We start from the raw sequence: 21,516 nt of genomic DNA on the forward strand, positions 1-21,516 counted from the left end.
GGTCTTACGGGTGTGGAACGACATGAGGGTGAATAATAAATGACATTATTTTCATTTTTGGGTGAACTAACCCTTTAAAAGTGTGTATCCCGTTCGCTCTAATTGAAAATATCATCATCCATTGATCTATAAGCCTTATAATGTGTGTTAAATACTTGTGAATTAAAGTGTTAGTTCACCCAAAAAGAAAAATTCTGTCATTAATTTGTGCACCAAAAAAGAAAATAACTTTATTCAACAATATCTAGTGATGGGCGATTTCAAAACACTGCTTCATGATGCTTTACGAATCTTTTGTTTCGAATCCGTGGTTCGGAGCGCGTATCAAACTTTCAAAGTCACGCCCCCCAGTGGTGAACCACTGAAATTTCGAAACACTTATGACTTAACGAAGCCTCGTTTACTGAAATCACGTGACTTTGGCAGTTTGATACACGTTACGAACCACTGATTCGAAACAAAAGATTCGTAGTTCATGAAGCAGTGTTTTGAAATCATTAGATATTGTTGAATAAAGTCGTTATTTTGTTTTTTTGGCACACAAAAAGTATTCTCGTCGCTTCATAACATTAAGGTTGAACCACTGTAGTCACATGATCTGTTTTAAATATGTCTTTAGTAGCTTTCTGTGCATCTGAAAGTGTTAATTATCTTGCTGGCAATAGAGGCCTCACTGAGCCATCGGATTTTATCAAAAATATCTTCATTTGTGTTCTGAAGGTCTTACGGGTGGGAAACGACATGACATGGGTGAACTAACCCTTTAATAGTGTAATTATAAAGTGTGTTTGTTAAACATTATATGCATGTATATGAATATTCAGTGTTTAAACTTTATTCAATAACACATGTGGACATGAGGTTGAATGGGGTTTATTTGCACTTTTTCATGAGATAAACATAATACGTTAACACGTACAACTGTAGTGCATACACAGCTCATATTAAAAAATTGAAAAGCATACTGAAAATCCAGAATAAAAAATACATGAATATTTAGCACCAACAGAAATGTTCTTGCCATTCTACTGCTTGTGTCACTGGAACACTGAGTTGTACAGCTAAAGTTACTGTGTTTCAAATGGTCTCTACAGAAGGTCATCAAGTGCTTAGACATACATGTACATAAAGATCACATGCCTCAGTTAGCTGTCTTTCAACTAGGGTTGGTTAGTGGTTGTGGAGCTCATTGATCAGACGTGAAGCAGAATTTTTCTGACTAGCTTTGGACCATGCAGATCAATAGTCACTAATACACAGTGTTAATGTCAGTGAACAACCGATGAATTACACTGTCGTTACAGGTCAGTGTTCAGCTAACAGTTCGTTCTAGAATAAACATGAAGCTATACTGCAAAATTATGGCATTGTTGTGGAGAATTACTCGTAAGTTCCAATAATGGTAAAAGGGAATGTAAAAAAAAAATCAAGTCAGTTAAAAATTAAAAATCAATAAAGTTTTAGATTGGTTACACAACTTAATTTGATATGTAACAAAGTAAACAATGTTATTCTTAATTCACATTTTAGGAGGTCAGGTACGTGTGCTTATAAACGACATTAAGAAAATTGAAAACGCTTTATATAAATTACTTTTTTAAATGCTTAAGCAATACAACTGGCCTGTGTCATGACAGAAACAATTGGATATCTTGTATTGCCTTATTGTCAGTGTGTCAAACAATATGAACACCTCAAAACAAAGCAAAAATGTTTTTGTAACTGTACCTGTGGTCAGAAAGTGTTGTCAAATGGTCACTGTAAGAGTGTAAAGAGGCAGAGTGCTAAGTGTAACTCGAGAGATAAACACTGAGGTAAATGTATAGTCATCCGCCAACACATAAAAACAGGTCAAATATTAAATAACTTTACAATGGTTCACATTTTCAAGCCATGACCAACTACACAAACTAATAATGTTCCCATTCTCAAACAAATTTCCAGTTGCTATCTTTAAAATGGTTCAAACGGCAACATATGTAAAACGTACTGTATAACAAAAACAGTTAGTAAAAGGGTCTGTCATGTATTTAGCACTACAACAGTGTTGTATTTGAACACAACCTTCACCAATTCATTTCACTGAATACGAAGAGCAAAACACCCTGTAACATTTTGTATAACCAAATCTCTTACAAGAGTTTCCAACGTATACCTTGTTTTCCAATTTCCACACAAATATATTGTTTTTTTCCCTCGTACACACACATATAAAAACACTGGAGTTTAGGTGCAAGTGATTAAAATTAAATAATGTTCATCAGATGTGAGAGGTTGTCAAAAACGTAAGGTGTTTAGTTTCAGACTTCTGTAAGTGTTGATCCAGAATGTTACCAGATTCCACTAGAACGACCACCAGGTGGCGCCAGAATCCGTGCGGAGGCTCTCTTTGGAACATTATCATCAATTTGGGCACCTATAAAAAAAAAAATTAAAAAAAATTTGAGTTACACAGGTTACATATATATATATATATATAATTATACATACAGTATATGTATATTAATTATAATAATATATAATTTATAATCATTATTTATAATCATCATAACATATTTATTATTATATTCAACTTTAATGTAAATTTTAATTATTGAAATTTCTGTAATATAGAATCCAAATAAATAAATACATTTGGTTTTCATTTTACAGAAATCAAAATAATTATATAATTATATATATAATATTTGTTTTCCTGAATTATTATGTAATTTTAATAAAATAATTAAAACATAATTTTTATGTAATTAAAAAACATTGTGTCCAGGCAGAATGAGAATTACATTTTTCATAATTAAGTATTAAGACATCTGACAATGAAATTGTCAATTAAAAATATTTTTAATAAAATTGTACTGGACTCAACACTCTGGTGCTCCTCACGTGGTGAAAAAAGGAAAAGAGAAAAAAAAGGTGAACTTAAAAAAAGTTATAGAAGTTTAAGTTTATTGTTATGAAAAATGCATAAAAATAATATTTTTGATTTTTTTAAACATTTTTTGCCTTTTATTATGACAGGACAGTAAGTTTACAGGAAGCGAAGTTGGAGAGAGAAAGGGGGATGGGAACGGGAAAGGTCCACAAGCTGGAACTAAAACTCAGGACGCCCAACTGTGCTGTATGTCAGTGTGCTGCCCACGAGGCTATTGGCACCAACATATTTTCATAGATGTGAGAAAATCAAACCCATAAATCTAGTTGTGTTCCAAATTTGAGTTTGATATCTCCAAAAATTAGCTTTCAGTAAGAATTTGTTTGAGCGCAGTACCAAATGTTTCCACTAGGTGTAATTTGTTTCCCATTTGTTAAGCGGTCATTTTTGACTGCAAGGAGTACAAGTGTGACTATTTTTTCTAGACTAATTAACCTTTTCAAATCACGTCCATGATTTTGTTTTTTGTGATCACAGCCATTCAGATGAAGTACAAAAAAGTCTAAAAAAACAAGACTTTTTTTCTGTCAAAAATGAGCACCAGAGGGTTAAATATTATTTTCTTAATGCATTTTTTTTTTTTTTTTTCTGAGAGATTTACCCATACAGTCTTTAGTATGGTTTAATGCAGGCTACTGTACCAGACAAGCTAAAGCTGGACTCATGTAGGTCTCTCATTCCCCCGTGGCGCGTGCAGGGTCGTGGATTCATGTCTCCATCTGAAGGGCCCAGGTCCTTCTTTCCTGAATTTTGCACTGCCGCTACATCTCCAGTGTACGGGGTACGCTCCACCCCCTTGAGTGCTTGACACTGAGGGTAGAGGGTCACAAACAAACTCAGTCGAGGCACTGCGATACACTGTCATAAAAACATGCTATTATAATGGCGAGAGTACCTTCTCCCGCTGCACCATTTTCTTGTAGAGGTAGTCAGGAAAGGTTCGGAGAGGGTAGAACTTTCCCGAGCCCTCAGCACAAGTGAAGATGCCATTTTCATAGACCACGCGACCACGGCTGATGGTTACCAGGGGGACACCGTGACAGCGTAGGTTCTCGTACAGATTTACATCACCACCCTGCCATTGAGTGGTCACAGAGACGGTCCTACAGACACACAAAACCATGTAAAACACTAAGTGCACTTTCAGTAATTCTCAGCCGATTTGAATTCAATCCATAATTGTTCATACCTTGTTGATTCTGGATCCCAGACTACCACATCCGCATCAGCTCCAGGGATGATCCTGCCCTTCCTAGGGTAAAGATTATAGATCTTCGCAGCATTGGAGCTTGTGACAGCAACAAAACGATTCTCATCCATCTTGCCTCCAACCTATTAATAAAGATAGATAGAATGAGCTACAAAAGGTTTGTTTTAAACTTTCTTCTCCATGATATTTTGTCCTTTTTGCAACATAACTGTCTAAAATATGAATTATTTTATTTTTATATCAATATAAATATAATGTTGTTATATCATTTATATATTATTTGTATACAGTACCATTCAAAAATTTGGGGAAGATTTTTTTTTTTTTTTTTTAGAAAGAAATTAATACTTGTATTCAGCAAGGATGCATTAAATTGATCAAAAGTGACAGTTAAGACATTTATATTACAAAAGATTAATATTTTAAATAAGTGCTCCTCTTTCTTGAGCAGCAAATCAGCATATTAGAATGATTTCTGAAGGATCATGTGACACTGATTACTGGAGTAATGATGCTGAAAATTCCGCTTTCCATCATTCCAAGTCACATAACGTAACTAATATTCATGACCTACACTTTCAGCATGTGTGAATATTAATGAATATCATGAATATTAATTATGTTACATGACTTTCACCCACTTTATCTGCCTAATTTAAGACTGATTTTAAGAATCCTAGGTTCTCTCTTAATGTGCATACGATCCGTACTTTCCCATTAGTGCAAATATTATTTTAAAAAATGGCACATTTCCAAAGTATTCATTCATGCATAAATTTTGGCCTAATATTACCCACAACCATTAAGGAAGGGATTTACGATAATTCTCAGTCAACTGTTATGGCCACTTCATAAGATAAGTAATAATTCACTTATTATTAATCAAATGTATTAAAAATGTAAAATAATTATTACTCTTTGACATGAGTAACTTTTAGGTATTCGAACAAAGCAACTTTTCGTAACAGAGACAGGGAATTACAGTATTGTTATGGACAATATTAGGAAAAAATGTGCAAAAGAATTCTTAACCATAAAGACACTATTGACATACCTTTTTATGATACTTGCACTAATGAGTTAGTATGGATCTTATACAAATGTGTCAAGACAAGAAGTGTCTTGAAGAAGAGAGAAGAAGTGGTGACAAGAAGAAGACAGAAACTCGGTTACGGGTATCTGTGTCAGTTTCTGTTTTGTGTGGGTTTGTCAGGTGTTTTAGCTCAGATTCCTGTGTTTCAGTTTGTTTCCGTGGTTTCTCTTTGATTTGATTATCATGTGCACCTGTTATTCATCTAGTTGATTAGCTTGCCTTGTGTATTTAAACCCCGTCTTTCTTCAGTTCATTGTTCGTTCTCGTCTACAGTACAGTCCAAAAGTTTGGAACCACTAAGATTTTTAATGTTTTTAAAAGAAGTTTCGTCTGCTCACCAAGGCTACATTTATTTAATTAAAAATACAGTAAAAAACAGTAATATTGTGAAATATTATTACAATTTAAAATAACTGTGTACTATTTAAATATATTTGACAAAGTAATTTATATGTCACATGATCCTTCAGAAATCATTCTAATATGCTGATTTGCTGCTCAATAAACATTTATGATTATTTTCAATGTTGAAAACAGTTGTGTACTTTTTTTTTTTCAGGATTCCTTGATGAATAGAAAGTTCAAAAGAACAGCATTTATCTGAAATACAAAGCTTCTGTAGCATTATACACTACCGTTCAAAAGTTTGGGGTCAGTAAGAATTTTTATTTTTATTTTTTTGAAAAGAAAAATAAGAAGGATCATGTGACACTGAAGACTGGAGAAATGATGCTGAAAATTCAGCCTTGCATCACAGGAATAAATTACTTTGTGAAATATATTCAAATAGAAAACAGTTATTTTAAATTGTAATAATATTTCACAATATTACTGTTTTTTACTGTATTTTTAATTAAATAAATGTAGCCTTGGTGAGCAGACGAAACTTCTTTTAAAAACATTAAAAATCTTAGTGGTTCCAAACTTTTGGACTGTACTGTAGTTAAGTTGGTTGTTTTGTTCCTGTGTTTTTTAAGATATATTGTATTTTGTTTCTTTTCAATTTTATAAATGAAACTAACCACCGCGACTAAATTCTGGACTTTATTTTCATTGTTTGCAAACACACACAGACAATTACTACTGTATTTCACAAATAAGTGCAGTTACTAATAATATTACATAAGTTGTGACAGTAAAGATATGTAAGAAGTGTAAAAAAACCTAATTTTTAAAGGGAAAAAATGAAATGCTCTGACAGTGTGGCTGAGTTGGGACTCTACAGCCCTTGATTTTTACTTTGTATTTGCTCATTAAAATTCACCACTGTTCTTTCATATATCATACATTTGTGGGTCATGGTAACCACAAGTAAAACCATGCATGGCTTATCAATTTGACTGTAAAAAGTTATAAAGTTTAGTTATAAAACTAGGGTATATGTTACAAAAAATCCCACATATTACTGTAATATTCCATTATTCCTGTAATACATTTTATATATTATGCATGACTATGTTCATATAACAACATTAATTACAAATATACCACATTTTGCCAAAATACCATGGTTACAGTTAGTAAATCCATGGTAAATGTTGGTGATTTACGGATAGAAAAGCCTTCTAACTGGATCGTAATGGATAGTTTTCCACGTTAGTGTTGTTCATAAGCTGATAAAGCTGATAAATTGTCCGTGTGGAGCTGTTCAAACGAGTAGCGCTGTTTCGTTCCGCTTTTGATGTTTCTCAATAACAATGTCAGTTCAACTTTCAATTTTAGTCACACTGGCAGGTAAAAAGGTCACAAAGAAACCCTGGTCAAGACTGTGACTTAAGATCTAGGCTGATCATTCTTACTTTTCAAATTTAAACTAGACCTTCCTACCTTTTCATGTAACTAATGTAAAAAAGTTATGACCAGTCTTGAAAAAAAAAAATAAATAGATGACTAACCTGTAAGACCATTTATGCCATTTATGCAATCGGCCACTGGTTGATGTTAATTATTTGTGCAAACAATTAATGGACATTCCAATTTACAATTCACAATTTCTATTTCACAAGTACCGGCTACAGAAATGTTAGTATTGTAACAACGCTAGTCAGCAGTGTAGCTTCCGTCATGAAATAAAACCTACCACTCCCCGCTCCCACATAACACTCATGCGGTCCTGCACTCCAGGAACACCGTGAGGGATTTTAGTGAAGTCGTCTTTGCCCATCGCCTTCTGTTTAGTGGTGAAAGGTCGGTGGTCCGATGTCACGACGTTCAGAGTGTCACTACATCACAGAAAAAAACATGTATGTGACTGCACAGGTATATGACTAAATGAAACTACTCAAATAGCGAATCCACTTACTTTCCTAGAAGGCTGAGCAGGTAATTGGGTGTGTTGGGGTCAAGTCTGAGTGGTGGTACAGTGACGAAAGCAGCTGCATGGGCCCAGTCCTGGTGGTAGTACTGCATCCCATTTAAGACAGCGTGAGCAGTGGTGGTCTCTCCATGCACCACTTTCCCTGCCGACCATTCACATATTCAGAGTCACCTTATGTCAGTATTCAGAGTCACCTTATGTAATTCACTTATGAAGATTCAGGTGTCATAGAGAAGTTCAAATAAAGGTTTATAAGTAAGATGCAGGGTTTTGTGCAGCATTGCCTGGTGCTTACCCTGCATTTTAGCTGATGCTAAAACATCCCCTGCTGACATGCTGGACACATTCACAAGGTATATGGGACAATGGGCCTATGAGACAAAAACCAGAAACACTGATTATGAATACATTTAGAGATCTTAAAAGCAATTCATCTGTAACTCAACTGTATGTTTCTTCGCAGAGTAACGCTGGGGAAATCATGCTTCCATCTAGACATTCTTTTTCAGACATGTTTACGTCAGAACGCCAGCTCAGTATTGGCCGATGCTGTACACATGTGCAGTACGACACACGCATGTGATGCTGATGCAGGAGCCGGCCAATAATGAGTCAGCGTACAAGGAAGCCTGCACTGCGTTCACTACATCAATTGCGTATGACAACAGTTCAAATTGTTAAATAAAGTTTTGTTTTTGCGCACAAAAAGTATTCTCGTCGCTTCACAACATTAAGGTTGAACCACTGTAGTCACATGGACTATTTTAACAATGCCTTTAGTACCATTCTGGACCTCAAAATGTGCAGTGACGTTGCTGCCTTTGTGTCATTCAGAAACACTTGCATTTCATCAAAAAATATCTTAATTTGTGCTCCAAAGATAAACAAAGGTCTTGCGGGTTTGGGACGACATGAGGGTGAGTAATTAATGACAGAAATTTAATTTTTGGTTGAAATAACCCTTTAAGTGCATCATACTCACTCTGTTAGCGATGGTGATGGCTCGGTGGACGGCCTCTGCTTCCAGCTGTACATGGAAAATTCCCAAGGTAAGTGAGAAAACACAAATGTCACCAGTGAAACCTAATGATAAACAGACGCTTAAGAGTATTAATAATCCATGGAAATGCAATATGGAGACGGGAAAGACTAGGAGCTGGAGAGACGGTGGCAGTGTGACTGATCGTAAAAGAAAACCATTTCATGGTTACAGGATTTGAATGGTTATTTTACCTCCTCAGGTCTGCTTATCTCAATTCCCTCCGGTCCACTAATACCTAGATCCAATGCTTCTCTGGCACCCTTGTGTGAATAAATACAATAAAAACATGAGATAACATGATAAATAACGACTATGCAGGAATGAAGACATGATCTTACCTAGACAGCATTTTTAAGTCACTGTAATAACATTATGCCATGATTATTATGAGTGATATTTGAGGCATCATATGAAGTTGCCGCTCACTAGGTTATGGAGCAGATCTAACCCCTCCTGTTCGAACCGCCCGCTCAAAGTGGGACTCGAACCCGGGTCTCCGGCATGGGAGTTGGGCGCTCTAACAAGGAGGCTGAAGACCGCAGTCTCAGCCACTAGAGCGCCTCTTGAGATCAGGGGAGTGAGGTTTGCACGCACAGCTCTTACCAGCCTATGTCCGTTACACTCACCCCCCCTAAACCTCACTCCAATCCGGGTCACAGCACCAATGTCACCCCTCCTGTTTGAACCGCACGCTCTAAGCAGGACTCTATCCCATTAGACAGAACTTATTTCTATGGTACAATTTTGCAAAAGTTCCCTGAATTATACCTCAGCAACCAGCTCTCCGTTCTCCGCATGGACACGGGCGACAGCACCGATGTCTTTACAGTTCTGCAGGGCCTGGAACAGCTCACTGTCCCTCAGCATGTACATGTCCTTATATGCCATGAACATCTGGAAGGAGTTCACCCCCTTGTCCCGCACCAGCGTCTCCATTTGAGCCCTAACCTGTGATGCAAAAGGGACATCTGTTACAGAATGAAGACGAAATTTATTATAAGGACTGCATTTTTTTAGCACATTTTTACTGTTCCTGTTCTGACTTGTTATACAAAGTTTCGAACTCAGCAAACACAGATTCTGTACCTTTGGTCCCCACCAGGTCACTCCAACATGAAGAGCGTAGTCACAGCAGGCCTTGGCATCAGCGTGAGAGCGACACTTTTCATAAGCATCCAGCAATGATTCATTCTTCTCTGGGAGCACGTGACCAATCACCATAGTGGTGCCACCAGCCAGAGCAGCCTGGAAATAAACAAACAACAGACTCACTGCTGTAGGATCCATGCAGCATCAATACCAATCACTTGGTTTAATGGGCCGACAACAACATAACAGAATAGCGTCATGTTCACAAAAGCCATGCATGAAATTAAACGTTACATAACAGCACTCAGAAAACATTAATCAAGGTTAAATTACACTTGTATTCGAGAACTGTATTCAAAGGTATTCTGAATGGTTTCTAAGCCATCCCTGCATGGTTGCTAGGGTGTTCTCGGTGTTTGTTAGGCATTTATAGGATGTTCTGTTCATTATTATGGCGTTGCTAGGTTCTAGGTGGTTGCTAGGATGTTTTGGTGTTTGCTATGATGTTTTGATTGTTTCTAGGTCTTTGCTAGGGTGTTCCAGGAGTTGCTAGGAAATTGCTAATCTGTTTAACGCTCTGGTGGTTGCTAGGATGCTCTGATTGTTGCTAGGGTGTGCTGGTGATTGCTAGAGAATTCCTATGCTGATTTAAGGTGTTCTGCTGGTTGCTAAGGCAAAGCTGTGCTATTTTAGGTGTTATGGGAGGTTGCTAGGCATTTGAAGAATATATTACGATCATTACTAAAGCATTGCTTGGGTGTTCTGGGTGGTTGTGAGGGTGTTGCTAAGTCACTTCTCGGATTATCTGGTTGTTGCTTGAGAATTATGCTGTTTGTAATGTTCTGGTGGTTGCTAGGATGCTCTGATTGTTACTAGGGTGTGCTGGTGGTTGCTAGGGAATTGACAGGGTGATTTAAGGTCTTCTGATGGTTCCTAGGGCATAGCTAGGCCGTTGGTAACATGTTTTGGGTGGTCTCTAGTCATTTAAATTATGTTCTGGTTACTACTAAGGCATCACTAGAGTATTCTGGGTGGTTTCTAGAGTGTTGCTAGGATAATCTGAGTGTTTCTGGGTCATTGCTAGGGTGATCTTGTGGTAGGTTATTCTAGCAGTTGCCAGGATGTTGTGAATGTTGCTAGGGTGATTTGGTTGTTTCTAAGGCATTATAGACATTACTAGTGTGTTCTGGGATGCTCTGATTGTTGCGATTGAATTGGTAGAGTGTTGTTAAGGTGTTCTTCTGGTTGTTAGAACTAGTTGTTTCTAGGTCTTTGCAAGGAATGATCTGATGGTTGCTAGGGAATTGCTAGGCTGTTTTTACTGTGTTCTGGTAGTTGCTAGGATTCTCTGATTGTTGCTACAGTAGGGTGTTCTAGTGGTTTCTAGGGTATAATGAACATTACTACAGTGTTCTGGTGGCTGCTGGGATGCTCTAATTGTTGCTAGTGAATTGCAAGGCTGTTGTTAAGGTGTTCTGCTTGTTGCTAGGATGTTCTGATCATTGCTGAGGTCTTCTGGTGATTGCTAAGGCATTGTTAGGCTGTTTTTAGGCTGTTCTGGTGGTTGCTAGGAAGACCTGATTGCTTCTAGGGTGTTTTGGTGGTTTCTAGGCAATAAAGGGCATTACTAGTGTGTTCTGGTTAGGGTTGGGAATCGTAAGAAATTTTCCGGTTCCGGTTCCGGTTCTGCCTAACGATTCCGGTTCCGGTTCCGGTTCCATTAAAATAATTAAACAACTAATAAAAAATAATAGTAAGGGAAAAATGCACAATACTCAACTTAAACAGTCCTTTTTGTGTTTATTATTCTTATAAAATGAATTTAACAGACTGCTAATCTCATATTCGCTAACACTTTACAATAAGGTTCATTAACATCAGGCCTACATTAACATGAACTTATAATGGACTGCATTTCTACAGCATTTATTAATATTTGTTAATGTTAACATTTACTAATACATTATTAAAATCAATAGTTGTATTTGTTAACATTAGTTAATGAACTGTAAACTAACACGAACAAACTATGAACAGCTGTATTTTTATTAAATCAGGTTAAAGATTAACAAATACATTAACAAATGCATTGCTCATGGTTAGTTCATAAATGAACCTTATTGTAAAGTGTTACCACAAATAAGATAAGATGCTTGAACACACATGTAAGATCCAGACAGGTGAAACAGAATATTTTTGTAAATTGGATTCATAGATTGTTTCTGAAAGAATGATTCAGTGATAGACGCACAGGAAACTTGTTGCCACCTAGTGGCTTAACAATGCAATCGATACAGTCGTTATTTGAAGTGTAGTTACTTTCAGAAGGTAATTTATTATATTTTGGTCGGTAACATCAGCGTTTCTATCTGAATAATAAACTTTTGTATACTTCTGTTATAATTGGAATATTTGTCAGACAGAAATAATGATACTGTGCGTTTGAGAAGAGTGAAAATTTTTATATCTACACATGACAACTCTCTTCAGATCAACGGCAGCGCGAACGCAGATTTGAATGTCGAGATTTTATTTTTGTCAAAGGTTTAATATACATGGGTGAATCGTTGTCTTTTAGGAATTAGATCATGTGGGTGATGAAATCGAGAACGCGATCTTTTAAATATTAATCGTGCAGCTTTGTGCATCTCTCTCTCTCTATTGATATCTGACGTATACGAGTAGCGCGAGGGCTTTTCAGTGCATTCATTGCTATAATATTCATGAGGTGAGATGTCTCTATTAAAGAATACGCTCCCCGCACTTCGCCCACCCATCCCACCAGAACCGTTTTTGGAACCGAAACTTAGAAATCTTGCACGGTTTCAGTTCTTTCCAAAAAACACTACCGGTTCCGGATGAGAACCGGTTCTCGGTTCCCAACCCTAGTTCTGGTAGTTGCTGGGATGCTCTGATTGTTGGTAGGGAATTGCAAGGCTGTTTTTAAAGTGTTCTGCTTGTTGCTAGGATGTTCTGATTGTTTCTGGGTCATTGCTAAGGTGATCTGGTGGTAGATAGACAATTGCTAGGCTGTTCTGATAGTTGCCAAGATGCTGTGATTGTTGCTAGGGTGATTTGGTTGTTTCTAGGGCATTATAGACATTACTAGTGGGTTCTGGGATGCTCTGATTGTTGCTATTGAATTGCTAGGTTGTTGTTGAGGTTTTCTTCTGGTTGTTAGGTTCAGGTCTTTGCTAGGGGTGATCTGGGGGTTGCTAGGGAATTGTTAGGCTGTTTTTACTGTGTTCTGGTGGTTGCTGGGATGCTCTGATGTTTGCTACAGTAGGGTGTTGTAGTGATTTTTAGGGCATTATGAACATTACTAAGGTGTTGCAGGAGGCTTTTGGGGTGCTCTGATTGTTGCTAGGGAATTGCTAGGCTGTTTTGCTGGTACCTAGGATGTTCTAATCAGTGTTAGGGCATTGCTATGGTCTTCTGGTGGTTGCCAGGGCATTGCTAAGCTGATGTTAGGGTGTTCTGGGTGGTTGTTAGGGTCCATCTTTCAGTGTAAGTCTATAGAAGTTTTTCAGCTGTTTTAAGTCTGTTGCAAAAAAAACAGTGTGGGTTCTAAAATAATATTAATTGTTCATAATGCCTTAGCAGACACCACCAATTAATGTCCCACCTTATCTGCCTGAGCATAATGTTTTACAGGGAAATCCACAATTAGTAGAAAGCTGTTTCTCAGTACAAGAAAACAATGATAAATAGTAATTCAACCACAAAAATGGTCCTCTTTAAAAGCATCTCTTAGCTGACACATGCTGGGCATCCACATCCACTGAAGGGGCGTGTATTTGTGCACCATTGTCTTCTAGCACAATGGCACGAGTGAAAAGCTTTTGCAGCAGTCTTTGCAGCAGTGCTCCTGTATCTATGGAAACAGAATCTGATCTCCATTTGTCTTTGCGCCTGGTGAGTCTCATGGCGGTAGTGGAGGGGGAGGGGGGAAGAGAATGCCACTTGTGTTGCCAAGGCTAACAATAACAGTGGCGATAACAACTCTTTATTTGTCCCGCAGCACTCTCGGAATGGGAGCGGGTATGTATTTGTGATGGTGAATCGTGCCCTGCGGTTGACGGAGGCAGACTGTGAGTGTGCAATGCTCACTCTTGCATCCCAGTGTCTGCTAAGTGACCCATGGGATTTATTTAGGCAGGGCAGCTGAAGCGAGCACATCTCTGCTTTTGAAGTATTTATAAAACATGAACAAATGAATGTGACATTTAATTGATGTTACATCACACATCTTTTGGCTTTTATAGGGTTGTATAAAGATCTTTCATCTTATCTGAAATAAGAAAAAACTCACACTGCTAAAATACATCACATAATGCATGGAAAATCAAAACTAAATAAAAAAAATTAAAAAAAACTATTTCACGTACAAGACCCTACTATTAGCAGTACTACCATACAAGTAACTTTTAAGAAGGAGAACTTATTGAGTTGTTGTGAAATAAAAGGCCCCTGGCAGATGGCGGGGGCCACTCAATGTATGGGGGGTCCTAAGTCTAAAATCGATCTTTTGCTTCTACTTCTTTTCTCTCTATATGTCCCAATTGGAAGCTCATGTTATTTCATCTTAGAAAGCTACAATTTCTGAATCCATTTCAATAACCTGCCTTTCTTTACATTAGATTGAACTAACGTATGCAAGGGGAATGCATGCAGGGGGAAAAAACAACATATTGTGGCCATGAATTAAGAATTTGTTCTAACATCTTATTAATTTTTTGGTTAGTACATGCTCCAAGTGCCATAGTGCTCATGTGGGAAACGTAGGTTTGAATCGAGCTTGCGCCACATATTGATACTATATCCGCTTGCATTCAAATAATTTTCTTTCCATCTCATCTATCACAAAAAACTGTCAAAAAAAAACAAAAATCTTGTTTTGTATTGGATATTGTGGCCATAAATTAAGAATTTGACAATTTTCAATTAATAATGTGGCCACGTTTTATTAATTTGTTTCCTCATTTTAATTTAGTCACATCATGGCCACGATTTACAAAAAACAAGGAAACAAATTTAAAAAAAATTAATAAAACATGGCCACAAATTATTAATTGAAAATTGTCAAATTTTTAATTTATGGCCACAATACCTTTTTTTTTTTTTCAAACAATACAAAACAAGATTTTTGGGGGGGCCTTTGACAGTTTTACTATTTACGATTTACTATTCGTTCCATCGATTTACTAAATCGTGCACAAGATTAACTAATGTGTTTCCTCGATTTATAAATCATGCGCACGATTTAGCAAATCAAGGGAATGAATTAGTAAATCATGCGCACAATTTAGTCTACTATTTTTTTCCTCTGTATTTTAGTGATAGATGAGATGGAAAAGTACATTTTTTGATGCAAGTGGATATGGAATCAGGATATGGCATCAATATGTGGCGCAAGCCCGATTCAAACCTACGTTTCCCACATGAGCACCATAGCAGTTGGAGCAGGCCACAAATATGGCACAGAAATAGGGAGCTGGTGTCTGATTACATAAATAACTTTAAAACTGTATAACATTGAATGCTTTTTTTAAATAATTTAATAATGCTGAGATATTATTTTACTGGGAAATCAAAATTTTCTCAGCCACAGAAACAGTGGTACAGTTAGCTAGACAAGTATCAGTCAACATAAATCAGTGTTTTACTTCTATAATTTGACATATTTCCAAGTGAAACAGGATATTTAAAAGAAACAAAAGTAGGATGGGACTTTATCCATTGGGAATTGAATGGATTGTGAAGAGCCTGAGGTTTTGATGATGTCAGCCGAATAAATAGTTATAAATAGACCAAAAATATAAATAGTTAATAAACAGAGCAAGACAAAAAATGTTTTCTTTGGAATAACATGCACTGATAAATAATTCCCAATAACAAGTATTATGAAAGCATGTCAATTTTAAATTCATCCTGACTTTAATAGTCAGAAGGTAATACCTTGGTGCCGCTGTAGAAGTCGTCCGCTGTACAGGCATTCATGAAGCTCTCGTTCAGATGAACACTGGTGTCAATGCCACCCGGAAGCACCAGTTTTCCTGTGGCGTCTATAACCTTGGCCCCACCTGGGATCATCAGCTCCTTGCCCACCTGCTGGATAATCCCATTTTCGATGTACACATCTGCTTCCTGTGTGAAGTCATCGTTCACCACTTTACCTCCCTTTATGAGGATGCGCACCGTTGCTGAGCTGGAAGACATGGTTCAACCTAAAAGAATCAGAGGACAGAGTGTTAATGTGTATTACATAACACTACTTACTTCATATAGGGTCGTATACTATAGGTAGTATTTATAAATATTGCATTTGTTATAAGAAAAAAAAAAGACTTTTATTCAGCATGGATGAATCAAATTGATTAAAAGTGACAGAAAAAAAAAACTTTTAAAATGTTACAAAAGATTTTTATCTCAAATAAATGCTGTTTTTTTTTACTTTCTATTTTTCTATTTATCTAAGAATCCTAAAAAATAAAAGAACCAAATCAGCATATTAGAATGATTTCTGAAGGATCATGTGACACTGAAGACTTCAAAATATATTAAAACAGAAAACAATACATTTGAATTGTTACACAATATTACTATCTTTACTACATTTTTTGATCAAATACATGCAGCCTCAATAAGCACTTCTTTCAAAAACATAAAAAAAATCTTACTGACCCCAAACTTTTGGATATACACACTACACTACTTTACCTCCATGACTGTGGGAAGTGGGAACCCTGTTTAACATTCACCCCATACTTTTGGAATGACATCACATATCTCAGCGAAGACTATGTGCTAATCCATTTTTCCACATTTGGGCTATGGAAACCAGCTATACCCTTATTGACATCCAAATAGGATCAATCACACATATCACAGCCCAAATGTTCCACAACATTAGTTTAAAGAGGTTACAAACCATTACGGCATTCTAGAATCTCACTTGAGTGGGTAAACTGACACCAACATGTGTGATTATCAACAGCTTGGCACGGGTAGCCACATTATCAACTCCAGCTCTTAACATGATAATTACATGTGAACATGTTAATTATTCATGACACATTAAAGGGGACCTATAATGCCACTATTCACAAAATGTACTATAAGTCTCTGGTGTCTGTGAAGTTTCAGCTCAAAATACCCCACAGATCATTTATTTATAGCTGGTCAAATTTGCCCCTATTTGAGTGGGTGTGAGCAAAAACAAGCCGTTTTTGTGAGTGTCCCTTTAAATGCAAATGAGCTGCTGCTCCCAGCCCCCTTTCCAGAAAAGGGGGGAGCTTTAACAGCTCACGCTTCGGTTGCTCAACAACAACAACAAAGCTGGAGAATCTCACGCAGCCAAAATGAGGATTGTCAGTAACGGTGTTCAGCCTTACATTGTTCAAACCGGAGTCGACACTGATGGAGAGACTCAGGAAGAAGTTACAACTTTTAGAATGAAACTGGACGTTTCTGAATGGTTAGTGGATAAATTTATGTAGTTACTGTGGAGTTGATTCAACTCATAGACTAGCATGTAGGGCAGCACGGTTAATCGGACGATTATAAAAAAAATACTGAAATCGCGTTTAAACTATTTGGCTTAGTACGATTATGAAATCGCAAATCTGCGATTATTTTTTATGCACGGCTTATCAATGAACTATGGCTTCAAATGCTAATCCATCTGAAATCACTGCGAGTTTGAATGTTTTATAATGTGCATTTGAAAAAGTAACACGCGTCAAACATCTTTCCAGACATGAGAAGCATTTATAAACATCTTTTTTTTTACTCCAAACTCACTTTATAACGACAGTTGAGCATCTTTCTGTGAGATGATGTGGCTTCTTGCACACAATAAGGCAGTCGTGTGTTTATTAGTCATGTTTAATCAATCTGTTTATTCAGCTACAGCGATAGTATGGGATTTCCTGGAATGATGCGTGTTCTACTTCGGCAGCAGGGCATATTTGCAGTTTCTGCGCAAGAGCGCCCTCTGGCTTTCAGATGGAGAAGCATTTACTACTGATCACAGAGCCGTACATCTCTGACAAGCTGCGCATAAAATAATCGCAGCCTTTGCCAAGTTGCATGCGATAAAATGCTAATAAATCGTGCAGCCCTACTAGCATGTGCCGTCATGTTAATCTTTTGTGCAAATAAATTGACGGCATGGCAACAACACTCTACAACAACTCTTCCTCTTCTCTAAAGCAGCCCAACATGACGACTTATATAGTGATGGCCGATTTCAAAACACTGCTTCATGAAGCTTTGGAGCATAATGAATCAGCGTGTCGAATCATGATTCTGATCACTTGTCAAACCGCCAAACTGCTGAAATCATGTGATTTTGGCACTCTGAACAGCTGATTCGACACGCTGATTCATTATGCTTCCTGAAGCAGTGTTTTGAAATCGGCCATCACTATATTAGTCGTTATTTTTTGGGGGGGGTTTTTTGGCGCACCAAAAATATTTTCGTCGCTTTATAATATTAATATTGAACCACTGTACTCACATGAACTGATTTAAATATGTTTTTAGTACATTAATGGATCTTGACAGAGAGGAAATATCATTGCTAGCTATGCAAGCCTCACTGAGCCAACGGATTTCAACTAAAATATCTTTTTATCTAATTAAAATATCTTAATTTGTGTTCTGAAGATGAACGAAGGTCATACAGGTGTGGAACGACATGAGGGTGAGTAATAAATGACATTATTTTCATTTTTTGGGTGAACTAACCCTTGAAAGCAATTTCAGCGCTGCAACAACATTCCAGAAATGTTGAATCAACAAAACCTCAACATCCATCCAAAACACTATATAACTAGAGGGTGTAGTAAGTCATATTAAATGCTCAGAAATGATCCGAGCAATTCTGACCCAGATTTTCCAGCGTTGCATGCCCAGGGATGTGGGATTGTTAGCAGGAAATATATGTAGGCTAGCAGCTGTTGCTGTACATTCCCTGCAGCACTGCACTTCCTTATGATCTAATCTCAAGTGAAAGCGTGCATGCGAGTCTATGCCGCAAAGTGAGTCGGGGGCAGGTGGGTGCGGCATATTCACAGTATGGCGCTGCCCAGGGTTCCCCCCTGATGGTGAATGTGCGAGGAGGGGCTACTATGGAGCTGGAGAATAAGGGTGTGTCCTCAGACATCCTACTATAAAAAGAAACAGTACTGTGCATGAGCTACATCTGTCCTGTCCTCACAACACAGCCCAAAGAAAAATTATTGGAGCATTTGTTCCTTCGCCATGACTCATGAAGGCCTTCCTCAGGAATGACCCAGTTTTGAACCATGCCATATTCCATGAGATCCAGATGGCACTCTTCTGGGTAATATGAAGTAGATGAAAACTTCGGCTCTGTCTTGTGGAAGCAACTTCCATTCAATAAAACGGACCGGATTGGACTTTTAGTGCGATTTGAACCGTTAGAGAAGAAATAATCAATGCTATTATTTAAATAATTGTACAATAGGCTATATTATTTATATTTTTCATTCAATTAAGATATGAATACATTGAAATGAATGGAAGAAATTAATGGAATGGAATACAAATAAATCAACAAACAAATAATGAAAAATAACACATAATACAGTAAAATGTCTGTTAGATACAATGCAAATACTTTGTTTTTCAGAGAAGCATGCAAAGTCATATGAAGTGTAAACATGAGGACAAGAGGTATTTTATGAACATGCAAACATCCATAATGTCTTCTGATATGTAATTGCATGCACGAGGATTCATTTAGAGGCTGATGATGATGGTGGTGATGATGTATTCTCATCCCATTTGGACCTTATCGAGGGTGTCACACAAAGGGGCGACCAAGCCCTTACTCCACACAACACACTCAATATGTCTCAACTCATTTCATGGTAACATAACGGATATTACAACGGCTTCATAACGGAAATATCAGATATCGGGTGTGAGCTCGCGTTTAATGGTGTTTATTGCTAGTGAGCTCGAGCTGTTTATGGACACACGACATCCACATTGATCGACTAAATTGTTATACATCGTTCAATCGATAATTAAACCATTATCATATCACATTAAGTCAAAACACGAGACACAAGACTGGGAAATTCTTTCCATACCACAAAATTACACGATTCCGAGTCGAGTGATATATCACTGTCCTAGTCAGTGAGGAGTTTCTTAAAATAGCAAAGGCAAAGAAGTCCACTTACTTCCTTTGTTATATCCTTAAAAAGAGATTTTCCTTCACTTTCAGCGCTGGCGGACAATAAAGCCTGTTAGACGGGCAGCAGGCAGATGCTTCGGTTGGTCCAGCCCGGTAAACCTTACGCTTGCAGCAGCATCCAGACAGTGAGAGCCGGGCGTTGACCAATCACAGGCGAGACACACGGCGATGGCCTCAGCAGCGGCCAATGGCGTTACAGGATGGGCGTGTCCTGTGGCCAGTGGTACGTACCATTTATACAGATTCACAGGGGATGGAAGTGGATCATTATGCCAATGTGGCAGCCGTGCAAACCAGACTATGAAGTACTATATTTTGTTTGCTGTTTTTTGTGTAAATAAATATGAATATATAAAAAAAATACAAATATAAAGTATTATGCATAAATATACATTTACAAAGTAGTATATATATATATATATATATATATATATATATATATATATATATATATACAATATATATTATATACAAGAGGGTTAAGGCAGTGCTGGAAAATAATGGTGGCCACACAAAATATTGACACTTTGGGCCCAATTTGGATATTTTCACTTAGGGGTGTACTCACTTTTGTGGCCAGCGGTTTAGACATTGCGTGTGTTGAGTTATTTTGAGGGGACAGCAAATTTACACTGTTATACAAGTGTACACTCACTACTTATATTGTAGCAAAGTGTCATTTTTCAGTGTTGCCATGAAAAGATATATTTACAAAAATGTGATACAGTACATATATATATATATATATATATATATATATATATATATATACAGTACAGTCCAAAAGTTTGGAACCACTAAGATTTTTAATGTTTTTTAAAAGAAGTTTCGTCTGCTCACCAAGGCTACATTTATTTAATTATTAAAATACAGTAAAAACAGTAATATTGTGAAATATTATTACAATTTAAAATAACTGTTTTCTATTTGAATATATTTCACAAAGTAATTTATTCCTGTGATGGCAAAGCTGAATTTTCAGCATCATTACTCCAGTCTTCAGTGTCACATGATCCTTCAGAAATCATTCTAATATGATGATCTGCTGCTCAAGAAACATTTAATGTGTACAATTGTACAAAATATTTGTGTACAATATTTTTTTTCAGGATTATTTGATGAATAGAAAGTTCAAAAGAACAGTGTTTATCTGAAATCTAATCTTTTGTAGCATTATAAATGTCTTTACTGCCACTTTTGATTGATTTAATGCATCCTTGCTGAATAAAAGTATTCATTTCTTTAATTTCTTTTCAAAAAAATAAAAATAAAAATTCTTACTGACCCCAAACTTTTGAACGGTAGTGTATAATGCTACAGAAGCTTTGTATTTCAGATAAATGCTGTTCTTTTGAACTTACTATTCATCAAGGAATCCTGAAAAAAAAAAAGTACACAACTGTTTTCAACATTGAAAATAATCATAAATCATATTAAATTGTAATAATATTTCACTGTACTGTTTTTACTGTATTTTTAATTAAATAAATGTAGCCTTGGTGAGCAGACGAAACTTCTTTTAAAAACATTAAAAATCTTAGTGGTTCCAAACTTTTGGACTGTACTGTACATATATATATATATATATATATATATATATAT

At 36.7% G+C, this 21,516-nt stretch overlaps 1 protein-coding gene across 1 annotated transcript; it reads right to left on the reverse strand.

Annotated features, from left to right (window-relative positions):
- Window positions 1–857: 857 nt before the first annotated feature.
- dpysl5a (dihydropyrimidinase like 5a) lies at window positions 858–20,056 on the reverse strand. Its single transcript, XM_048192259.1, has 13 exons — window positions 19,901–20,056; window positions 15,642–15,910; window positions 9,681–9,839; window positions 9,363–9,542; window positions 8,786–8,854; window positions 8,535–8,579; window positions 7,848–7,923; window positions 7,538–7,694; window positions 7,316–7,457; window positions 4,122–4,264; window positions 3,828–4,035; window positions 3,574–3,742; window positions 858–2,416 (listed from the first exon to the last, which is right to left on the reverse strand). The coding sequence occupies exons 2-13, from the start codon at window positions 15,900–15,902 to the stop codon at window positions 2,331–2,333; spliced, it is 1,695 nt and encodes a 564-aa protein (XP_048048216.1). The 5' UTR covers window positions 15,903–15,910; window positions 19,901–20,056; the 3' UTR covers window positions 858–2,330.
- Between the last annotated feature and the right edge of the window lie 1,460 nt (window positions 20,057–21,516).

This window comes from Megalobrama amblycephala, linkage group LG5, assembly GCF_018812025.1.
Source record: "Megalobrama amblycephala isolate DHTTF-2021 linkage group LG5, ASM1881202v1, whole genome shotgun sequence".
In the NCBI taxonomy this organism is placed as follows: Eukaryota; Metazoa; Chordata; class Actinopteri; order Cypriniformes; family Xenocyprididae; genus Megalobrama; species Megalobrama amblycephala.